The sequence below is a fragment of the Neoarius graeffei genome, chromosome 5 (assembly GCF_027579695.1).
Source record: "Neoarius graeffei isolate fNeoGra1 chromosome 5, fNeoGra1.pri, whole genome shotgun sequence".
NCBI classification, from domain to species: Eukaryota; Metazoa; Chordata; class Actinopteri; order Siluriformes; family Ariidae; genus Neoarius; species Neoarius graeffei.
This window is the reverse complement of record NC_083573.1, coordinates 13869195-13881006: the sequence shown is the minus strand read 5'-3', so window position 1 is coordinate 13881006 and position 11812 is coordinate 13869195. Positions and strand designations below refer to the sequence as shown.

The window sequence follows — 11812 nt, the reverse complement described above, 5'->3', positions numbered from 1 at the left end:
GAAATTTCAAAATGTCTCACTTTCGACGATGTTCTATTGTGAACACAATATCAGTTTTTGAGATTATTTTGTAAATTATTGCATTCCGTTTTTATTTACAATTTGTACTTTGTCCCAACTTTTTTGGAATCGGGGTTGTCATAATTGAATCGTAAGATTTGACCTATAAAGTAAATGTGCATTTTGGGTGTTGAGCACCCTTAGTTTGCGTTTAAAATAAATAAATACATTTTTAAAAATGCTCCTCTCGTTCCTGTCTGCGCAGATGTGAACAAATTTGCGGTCTGACGCGCATCACGTACGTCTGATCTCGCGATAGCGAACGTGATTTGCCCCTGTTAACACCAATAGGAAACCCCGCGATATCCTCTTCCTTTTGCTGTCCGCAAGCAAGGTAAACTAGTGTCTGCTCCTTTCCCTGATTAAAATACAGATTTTCATTATATCATGTGTTAGAAATAAGCACCAAACTACTTCAACGCTTCATTGTTTAATTTCTTAACACCTCGCTGAGTCAGAAGTTGTGCTAAAATGGCTTAGTTTTGAAATAATATAAAATAATCAGCGTGTCCGGTGTTTAATGGCTGCGCCCGTGCGTTAGCAGTTAGCATCGGCCTATCGGCATGCGCGCGCTAGTCCAAGTGTTTTGTGGTAAATATTGTGACTATAATAGACGGTTTTTGTGTTATTAATTTCGTTTTGGTTGTTAAATTACGTTTTTGGACTCTGTTAATTTGAAAATAAGACACTGCTGGCTTTATTGATGTTTTTAGCACTCACATGTGAGGTGAGGAGGATAGCGTGCTAAACTAGCTAGCTGAGCTGCATGAAAAGGTGATGAGGTAAATTTGGGACAAAATAACGAGCTGGTGTGGGGGAGGGGTTATGTTTTTATTTATTTATTTATTTATTTATTTTTGGATGTAGGAGAACCTGAGGTGGTGTTCATGTTACTTCAGCTGGTTGTGTGTGAAGTTACTAAGACAGTAGTAAGCTCATTAGTTAAACTGACCGGTGTTAGATCCTCCATCACTTCATTCAACTTCACAATAATGAAAACTTCTCTGCTCTTTTTCCTTCCAGATGCCAGGCGGTGGTGTAACAGTAAAAGACGTCAACCAGCAGGAGTTCGTCCGGGCGCTGGCTGCCTTCCTGAAGAAGTAAGTCCTACATCCTTCCACACAAGGTCCAGCTTCATGGTATCTGGCGGTTTTGCGCCATCTTCACAAGTGGACAGAGGTCTTTTTTCTTTCTTTTTAAGGAGAGTTTGAACTTGGAAAAACCCAGTCAGAAACTTCATTTGACTTGTGGTGTTGTGGAAACTCTCCCAAGCAAAATCAGAGTTTTCACAAGTTTAGACTCGTATCTATAGAGATCTTGCAGTCACGTGACCGGAAAGTTAACAGCCGCCATCTTGTCGGTAAAAAACACAGCTGAATACTGCTGCACTCGTGTACAGAATGGATCAATTTCAACCGACGGACTACACGGCTCATTTTTCTAATGAACAGATAACTAGATATATGTCTAAAATAAACGATCTACAGATTAGTGACCCTTATGGCTTACCGGACGTAGTTTTCACCACCGTGTCAGTGGATGTTGAACTGCCAGAGGTGGAATACCCAGACGTGTATAATTACCTCATCAACTTTCCCTCGCTGTTCAGTGGGCGTGCTTATAAATCTCTGGACAGTTATCTTTTCAGAAATTCAGGATTTGTCAGCGACTCAGATGTGGCATCTTGTAAACAAGAAAATAATAATCCTCATTTGACGGGTAAGTCACTTAAGTATTGCTAGTACCGATACTAGATGCACTGACCAGCCGATTATAGAAGAGAATAAGGTAATTCCAGCTGTAATTCCAAATCGTCCGTCTTGTTTACCATGGATCTGGCGTTGGAGAGATGGAGGCTTAGCAGTGGAGATTTGAGTGGCTGTTTTCTGAGCTTAGTCAACAGGCCGGCTCTGCCTGCAGCCTCGCTTTTGCTTCCGCTCCCGACGCCGCCTCCTTCGCTTTGCTTCCGTTAACAATCCACGGAGACCCCGCTGGTCTCGCTATCTCGTCCGGAATGTTGTGCATGCGATGGAAATCTCTGCAAACCGTCATTTTCTGCTGGAAACCAATGTCCAGTAAGTCCATACGGTTGTAGTGGATATTGAAGTCCGATACAGACGAACAACATGCAAAAATACACACGAAAACATAAACGTGCACAGGTAGGGAGAGCTTGTAGCCGCAGCCGTTGTAGTAGAATTGTATATAGTAGGGTTTTCCAGAAGAAAAGGTAGAAGTAGAACCAGAAGTAGAAGGCGGAAATATGGCGTTTGACCGACAAAATGGCGTCTGTCACAATCTGGATCGGCTGTGACGTCACATGCAAGATCTCTATTGACAAAAGTCGGGGCAGTCTGCAGAGTGATCCAACTCCCAGCATCATCATCTGACATAGTTTGAGCTCATAGATCAATGTTATGGTTGAGCATCCATTTTTCATTTTGTCCTATCAGAAGAAACCTTTGTCACATGCACACTTCAAGCACAGTGAAATTCATCCTCTGCATTTAACCCATCTGAAGCAGTGAACACATGCACGCGCACCCAGAGCAGTGGGCAGCAGTCAGGGGTTAAGTACTTTGTTCAAGGGCACTTCAGCCCAAAGCTCTACACCACCAGGAAGTATGTTTAAAAAAAAAAAGGGGGTGGCACAAAATAACAATGGGTACATGTGGTGACTACTTATAAATAAAATTTTCTGATACCATATCCAGCCAGTAAATATAGCATGTACATGTTATCAGTTGTACTAGCCTCATCGCTTGCGAGCAGCATCAGGGCTTGTAGTGTTTTGTTTGCTGTGTTTTTTTTTTTTTTTTGTTCAAAATACAGTGCTGTGGACTATATTTTCAAAATAGTAAGAAAGCACTAGTTGATGGATTGTCTTAGAAGCATTATTTAGTACCAACGAGCACATTTTGTTCCACAAGTGTAGTATAAAGACTCTAATCCCTCGAAAGGGCTCAACTCTCCCCTGAAGGAGCTGATTTGTTGTTCCCACATGGGACTTTTGTAATGGCAAACTGAGCAGATCGCTCAGAAGATTCCAATGTTGTTTTTGCTGCCTTCTCGTTTTTATTGAACGGCTGGAATTCATGGCGTAAATATCTGCCATAAAACCTTTCATTTAACCTTTTCAGAAGGACCAAACAAAAGCTGTGATGATCAAAAGGATCATCCCCCCCTCCCCTTTTAGTTTGACTTTCAAAAGTTGAGGATTTTTTTTCTTTGCTCCACTTTCATCTCTATTAATCAAAAGAATTTTAGTTTTGAGCCAGTTTGACAAGGTGCATCAAGTCATCAGGAAAACACTGGGAGTGACATCATCGGCATGAAATATCGGGAAGTATGTCACTTGGTGTACACTCGGATGTATTTTGTATGAAAAATGCGAGTTTTTCAACACGAAGATAAACTTTATATTTTCAAGCCAACGTGTGATCTTTTTATTCTATCGTCACATTCCCAAACAAAATGTACCCAAATTTATCAAAACAATTCATCGATTTCTTCGCGAGTGAGAGATTTGTCACGGTCTTGGTTCTCAGTGTCCCGGATGGAGAGCGTGTAAAAAATACGAGTGGCGTATTTCACAGTAAAACACTTGTCTGTATAATCAGGGCTTTCCACAAGCGCCGGCCATACAGCCGACTACACAATTAAGTCCAGCCGGCTACTTTAGTGACTATTATTTTTGTAGCCCACAGGCTCTAAATGTTAATTTTCGATTTTAATAATAAATGTTTATCTAACGGACTGACAATTGTCAAACTGAACCGCACTGATTTAAGCTTTGATTCGTGCTGTTTGTACCGATGATAACCGCAAATTCCCCGCCGACTTCGTTGATTAAGGGAGAGTAACTCCTCTGCGGCCCCGACATGTGGTGTGTGCGCGCGCACTCAGCGGAGGCAGGAGTGTGTCGGGGCTGTCGGAGGCGACATCAGAGGGAACAGAAGCAGAGATGACGCTTATTTTGTCTCCTGTAAACCAGTCTTCTCTCGTTCAATTATGTGCTGGCATCAAAAGACACCGCTGGTTGTAAATGAAACCAAACTGAGTGGTTGGAGTGTATTTTCATACACAAATGGAGAAATGTTCGCTGAGTGTTTGTGTAGCCACCGCTGCAGACCGTTGTCGTTGTTAATTCATAGCATGCTCAGCTGCATGAATGTGTCATGCACCGAAAATAAGAGATTTACCAGCTAGGAACGCCTCATGATGCAATACGCAAGAAAAGAAAGATGATTTGCTGCCATTTTACTTTGTATTTGAGTAGAGTGAATAAATAAATGGTCTGTGGAAAATGCATTTAATCCTGTGAACAGGAGTTGATTTTGTTTACTACCCCCCAGTTTGTCATGGCTGGCTAGTATGAGCCTTCGTGGAAAGCCCTGGTATAATACAAGAAACGACCCCAGGACTCGTGTAAATGTAATACTGTCCAGCTCTGCCAAAAGAGTACCATGTTACACCGACTCCAAAAAGCACTAGCGTATGTTTTGCGAGAATTGGCATGTCGGTCAATTCCATCATTTTGTAGATGGGGGACTTTGAGGAAGCCTTCATTTCTATAGTCTGTGGTAAATAATTTTGAAATGCAGAACAAGAGTTTTGTTTATAGGATAAACCTTTTGGTGGTTTTAGGCTTTGTATTGTGCTTAATTTATAGAAGCTGATTTGTAGGCATTTCTCTTTAAACTTTCACTTTCAAAGTACAATAATTGAGACAAATGCATCTGTTCTGAACATGTTGGGTGTCTCCAGCAAATACAGTCTGTGCTTACAGTAAAGTATCTGTTCTGTACCAGGTCAGGAAAGCTGAAGGTGCCAGACTGGGTGGACATTGTTAAGCTGGCAAAGCACAAGGAGCTGGCCCCTTGCGACGACAACTGGTTCTACATCAGAGCTGGTGAGTCTTTATTCCCCTTCTATAAAGTGCAGTTCACTCAAATGTTTTCTTTAGAGAGGAAGCTGGAATCTGAGTGTTTTAGAAGAAGAAACCTTTATTCGTCACATGCACACTTCAAGCACAGTGAAATTCATCCTCTGCATTTAACCCATCTGAAGCAGTGCGCACACCCAGAGCAGTGGGCAGCCACACCAGAGTGCCTGGGGAACATTCAGGGGTTCGGTACCTTGCTCAAGGGCACCTCAGCCCAAGGCTGCCCCACATAGGGCTGGGCGATTTTACGATTACGATGTTATTCACGATATAAAATCTCTACGATTAGAAATTAGACACGTACGATATGCCTACGATAAGCCTACGCCTTCAATAAAATTACTTCATCCGAAGTTTTGACAGACACGTGAATAGCCAATCATAACTAAACAGTACCGCACGTAACCAATCAGTTGGAAGAGAGCCATGTCAAGTTAGGTTGCGTGCACACACAAACACACACGTGTAGCAGCAACGCACAGCATGGCTGTGGTGAAGTTTGCAGGAGCGCGGCATTTCTCCAACAAAGCGATTATAAAAATGAGCGAGAAGCCGACTGACCCGAGTTCTGAACAGGAAAGTCAGAGCACTGCCCTGGAGGACATCGTTGAAAAGAAGGGCCAGAGATCTTCGGTTGTGTGGAGGTATTTTGGATATTTAAAATCGGACATACAACAAAGTGTTACACAAAACCTTAAACACACTGACGTACAGGATTGCACTTTTTTTCTCCTTGCAGCATAAGGTTTACACGTCAATATGTCTGTTTATTTGAAAGCTGCTAGAATTTGCACAAATGATTAACAATGGTATATAGTTTTTATTTTTCAGTTTCAGTTTATTCATTTGAATAAAAAGAACAAAAGAATGTGCATCCAGTTTGTTTTGGTTCTGTGAAACTTGAAGGCTTGTTAAGCTATTTTTGTTAATTAGGAAGGAACTACTAATTTGTAATGTTCATATTTTGAGCAGAAAATTAAAGAAAATACAAAATGGTGATTTGATTTATATTGTGATATATATCGTTATCGAAAATTTTGAAAAAATATATCGTGATATAATTTTTTCTCATATCGCCCAGCCCTAGCCCCACGTCAACCTAATTGCATGTCTTTGGATTGTGGGGGAAACCGGAGCACCCGGAGGAAACCCACGCAGACACGGGGAGAACATGCACAGAAAGGCCCTCGCCGGCCGCTGGGTTAGAACCCGGAACCTTCTTGCTGTGAGGCAACCGTGCTACCCACTACACCACTGTGCCGCCGGTGTTTGTCAGTGTTAAAACAGGAATAAATTTTTGCAGCCTTAACAGTTGAAAAGCCCAAATTGAGCCGCTTGAAGTGTTTGAATACTGATAATTGCCTTTTCTGGACATGCAGCACAGCTTGAGTCCAGCTGGACTTTGCTTCCGTATGTAATTAAAGTTCTTAGTGTATTGCTCGAGTGGAAAAGACATTTTAGGAACGAATACTTATTTACTGACTGCATATTTTTACTTGTTGGTGTCAGCCTTACAGGTGATCGTTTCTCAATGTTCAGGCTCTAAAGATTCATGCATGTGGTATCCTCTGCATACTAATACTGTTCACACCAGAACTGAATTAGACCCACGGTTTGGGAATCCACTGACTCTGGGAATCAGATAAAAAGCAGCAGATGGAAGAATCAAGTGTGTTTATAAACAGACTGGTTACGTTCTGATTGAATAATGGTGTAATTTGGTCCAAATCAATCTTTGAGAATTCACAAAGTGATTTTATTTAATTTTTTTTCTCTTCTAAACTTGCTTGGTGTCTCTTTCAAGTAGGTTTTGCAGTCTGGAAACGTACGAGATGTTCTGCAGTACTACTTTTGAGATGAGCGCTAGTGGCACAGAAGAGAATAGATGTAAATATGAAAACCTCTGGAGGAAGTCTGAACTGCTATGCTGTTTGACATTTAGTGCTTTTTCCACTGGGCAGTATGACAGTCCAACAAAAATGAGCAGTAACTGTAATGTGGCTCAGTGTTGAGTTGCATGATGCTCCCTGTGAGAATGGACTGTTTCTTGGAGCTGATGTGGTAACAAGTAGCAAAATGTACCAAATAGAAAATATTAAACCAGGCATCTCGTTGAAGTTGAGGTGTCTGTGGTGGTGGGTCAGGAGATGGCTTGCCTTCAGGGAGGAACCAGCCTTACTTCATTCCTGGATAAGAAAAAGAGAAGAAAGTTAGATGGCAGCGTGTGCCAAAACATTAACCTTTAGTTGAAAATGCAGAATGTTTGCCACTGATTCAAAGTCATAATGCCTGTGTGTTTTGTAAATGGGTTTCAAGTAAAAATATGGCCAGACGTGTGATTTTTACATAATTGCTCTATCGCTGCAAATGTAGTTTGTGTGAAAGATATGTTTGGAGTGTGAAGTTGGCACTGATGTTGCTGTAACAGGGAAGAGAATCTGCATCCCAGAGTGAGTCAAGTTGTTAAATTTATTTCTGATGCTTGTTTATGAAAAAAAAAGTTGTACACTGAAGAGGTAGCCATTTGGAAGATACAGTTGACTATTTAAATAATATTGGCTGATGTTGAGTGGTATATCAGATACATTCCATTCAGCTAACATATTGAACTAGTCAGGCCTCAACGTTAACTTTTGACACCTGAATGGCCTCAATTTTTCCCCCCTTGAATTTCCTTTTGCCCTAAAATTTTGCAGTATTTCGGCAAGTTTTCAAGTACACGGTTCAAGGCGAGACTGTTTTCTAGTGGTTGAATTGAGTTATTTAGACAGAAGTAAATTTATTTATTTTAATATAATAATTTTTAAAAACATTTCTGCAACAGAAGAGCAACACAAGCCCTGGAAACATAAAACAAATCAATATTGTGTAAGACTTGCATACAGTACTAGTACATAATGCATCTTTTTATAGTGTGTTTAGGACGCAAAACGAACTTTTGCTTGTAACAATGACTAGCAATATTGCAAAGATGAATTATAAAACACGAGTCTATGCTGCAGTACTATCATTCATTTTGCCTGCCTCTCTCTCTGTCTCTATATATAACTTTTTTTTTTTTTTTTTTAAATAAATTTATAATAAAAAAAGTGTGTGGATGTCCTGAAGTCAACCTGGGAAGACGTAGAGGGCACCAGCGACCACTTGTAGTGATGAGCACAAATGCGCACGCATGCCTGAAGTGAACCAGTCAGAATCGCCGTTACAAATCGGGAAGAAAAAAACAAAATGGCGATCGCAGGGGAGGCGAGGATGCTGGTTATATGTCTTGGTTTTTGGTTTTTTTTTGTAATGTACTCGCTCAAAAATCATCTTGTGCTGAAAGAAGCCGAACATAGGTGTGCCCAAACGGGCCTGACTCACTAAAATATTTCTGACTGGGCAAATGAGGCATTCGGGCAATGCCTGGCATTGAGGATTGACTAGTTGAAGATGAGTTCAATATCATGCTTGCTGAATGGAATATATCAGGGCTTTTCAAAGTGTGGGCGTGCCTCCCCTAGGGGGTGCCAGAGTTCTTCGGGGGGCGCAACGTGAGGAAAAATAAACCAGAATAAATTACAATTGTGGACATTTCGTGAACTTGAGCTAGCCTTTGCCAGAGACAAAAATGGATCGATTTTTAGTACCTAAAGCTACAGTGAGTGAGGAGACAGAGTCTGGGCCAAGCAAAAAAAGAAGGAAGTATGACCACGATTATTTAAAGTTTGGATTTTCATGGACTGGATCTGAAGATGCTCCGTTGCCACAGTGTGTTGTCTGCCGATAGGTGCTAGCTAACGATGCTATGAGATGTTTAAAATGTGTAAAACAAGATGTTTAAAATGTGTAAAAAAAAAAAAAAAGGTTTTAAAAAAGCACAGATTTTAAAAATGTGTAAAAGAAAAATGTGTACAAGAACCATTTTTTTTTTCTTTTTAAATACGAATGGAACATTAAGGATAGCAACAAGAAAAATTGTGGGGGGGGCGCTGTTGTTTATTTGCTCTCTGAGGGGGGGGCTGACTCTCCCACACTTTGAAAACCCCTGGAATATATGATATACCATGGAAAAAAGCCATTATTATTCATGCACACACTCTTCAGGTCAGTATTCTCGAAGGCCAACACAAACCTATTTGTGAGTCAGCGCAGCAGTGAAGTGACCTTCCAGCTGGTGTTGCATTCGTTAGTGTTCGTGAATGTTGTTAAAGTGGTCAAGCCAGTGCTGTTGAGAAAGTAGCGCAGGCTCATGACCGAGAAACTCAGATTTCTGCCTCCAGACTCTTTTTTCCATGCATGCTCCCTTCAGTATTTTTCATTCCTACTTAAGTGTTCATTTCCCAATGTAATTTACTGAGTTACTTTTCAAATCAACATCGACAACTACACACAACAGAGCAACCTGGCAGCCTGCCGCTAATCCCTTGCAAAATCCTTTGCCCTGTTGCTTTGGGTGTGTGTGGCGAAGGTTTGGCTGAGCTCAAGTCCCAGCTCTTAGAGAAACAGTTCACCACTGCTTGTAAATATGCAGGAAGAATATCTGTTTTGGTAGCTTTTCGGGTGTTTTACGCATCTTTAGTTTCAGCTTTCAGTTTATTTGTTTAGTGCTTAATTATAGCATCGCTAATCCTAACACTGGATTAGCCCAGTCTTTGTCTTTTCTGGCAAACAAAGAAATGGTTCTGCGCATGCACAGCAGAAAACTTTCTCGTTGGATATTCACGTCTGCTCCAACGTGGCATGGTGCGTTGTGTTGACAGCATGCAGTATTGTAAACCGTATTGCGTGTTCGTTCTCCATTGGGTAGAGTGGCGGAACACACAGGGTAAGCGATATGCTAACAATATCGCATGCTATCGAACCAAATGAATGAAACCTGTTGGAAGGGAATAGAGCATGTTTTTATTCCATCGAAAAAGTGTCCTGTATGTATAATAATTTTCCTTAGTGGATCGCTTGTTTGCTTTATGCCTCAGGGAAGCGTTTGGAGATATTAAAGGCAGAACTGTATGTCCGAAGTGAAGAATGCAGTTCCAATTTGAGTTGTAAATGTAATTTTCTCCTCGAGACCCATTTATGCTACATAGTGCATCATTCGTACAAAAAGTATTACTTGGCCAGACATTGCCTTTTGAGGTGAGTGCAATTTGGACAGCGTTCTGCTGGAAGCAAAAAGCTTCCTTATACTCAACTACATTAGTCTTGATACTGTACTGGAAAACCTGAAAGATGCAAACTTTGGAGACACTTGGTGGAATCTGTAATTGTTGGCATTTTAAGTCTTTAATGGCGAGTGGTTGTGGAAAATTTAATTTAAACTTTTGTCAGTTCCTCAAAGCTGGAATTGAATGTCAACATGGTGTACCCAATCAAATGGTTTGTGCTGTCCTGGTGCTAAAGCGTCCCCGTTTCTCATCTCAGCCTCCACAGCACGTCACCTTTACCTGCGTGGTGGTGTCGGCGTAGGCTCCATGATCAAGATCTACGGAGGCCGTAAGAGGAACGGCGTGTGCCCCTCTCACTTCAGCGTGGGCTCCAAGAACGTGGCTCGCAAAGTGCTTCAGGCCCTGGAGGCTCTTAAGATGGTAGAGAAGGACCCCAACGGGTAAGTAGGGTATCCGTGCAAGAAGATGTATTCTTATTTATTTGAAGCAAATCATGTTTGTACGGGTTAAATGCTGATATCTTGAGTGAGATTTGACCAGGTTGTCCTTTTCACCCAGCAAACTCTCTTCTTCTGTTCACACAGTGGGCGCAGACTGACCCCACAGGGCACCAGGGACTTGGACAGAATTGCCGGCCAGGTGACGAAGAGACACTGAATATTATTTTGGGTTAGCATGATCAAAACTAGCCAAGCTTGTAGTTTTTTAAGCCATAATTACAGAATCTCACGTGCGATAACCAGAGGGTCCAAGTTTCAGAACCCACGGACCGTTAAACCCAGTAATGAGACTCTCACCAGGTTTCCTCAGGCTACAGAAATTGAATTGGCACATCAGTATTCATCTCGGTGAAGTCGGTCCAGATGCACATGAGGAATGATAACCTAAATCCTGCAGTCATCCATCACTTTAAAAACCTTCAGCCGGGTGTGCTCGGGCATCACTGAAAGTTTCAGCAGGAAACCTTCCTGGTGTTGCAATAACTGTCGAATGGCAAGGCTAAAAGGAACACTAGGAACAGCGCCCAATTCCCCACTCCAAAAGCTCAAGCTGCTTTTTGGCCCATCACTGCCCGTCACTATGCTATGACAGTCCCCGGCTGCAGGAAGTAAACAAGTCGATTGAATTTCATGCAGGCTGAGCAGCCGTATGGCGGCGTTTTGTTCCGCCTGATCTCCATAATGAGCTGAATTCAGATAAGCTAACCTGATTTCTGGGCTGCATCGCACAGTGATGCACTTTTAGCTTTAGAGTCACATTCACTCTGATCTCCTGTGGTGGGAGAAGAGAATTCTGATCTATATGTGCATCTGCTCAACCCCCTGACTGACAACAGGGTGACCGGTGGGCAACTTGGTATGTTGGAATGCATTTGAACCATTTCTTGAGGCTACCGTTTTAATCAGATGGGTGATTTGCGTGAAAATGCTGCACCGTGTTTACCTGAGAGTGGTGGCAAACAGTGCGGAGGCCAGCTATTAGCATAGTGCCCCAGCGGCTGTCGTGCATTCTTGCTGCATAAGCATTTTTGTGCTTTTATAAATGTCTTTGTCCTGGATGTTCTGTGGCACACACTTAAATGACTTCTCTCTCTCCGTCTCTCAGGTTGCAGCTGCAGGCAAGAAATCTTGAAATGTAAAATAAACTTTGAGAATTTAAA

General features: G+C 41.8%; 1 protein-coding gene across 2 annotated transcripts; it reads left to right on the top strand.

Annotated features, from left to right (window-relative positions):
* The first annotated feature begins 369 nt into the window (after window positions 1-369).
* On the top strand, window positions 370-11812 carry rps19 (ribosomal protein S19). 2 transcript variants are annotated; one of them, XM_060921234.1, is made up of 6 exons: window positions 370-394; window positions 1084-1160; window positions 4872-4972; window positions 10409-10592; window positions 10737-10791; window positions 11758-11812. In XM_060921234.1, exons 2-6 carry the CDS (start codon window positions 1084-1086, stop codon window positions 11782-11784), a joined length of 444 nt encoding a protein of 147 aa, XP_060777217.1. In that variant the 5' UTR covers window positions 370-394; the 3' UTR covers window positions 11785-11812. The 2 variants fall into 2 exon arrangements, with proteins under 2 accessions (XP_060777217.1, XP_060777218.1); XM_060921235.1 differs by having other exon boundaries at window positions 10737-10821.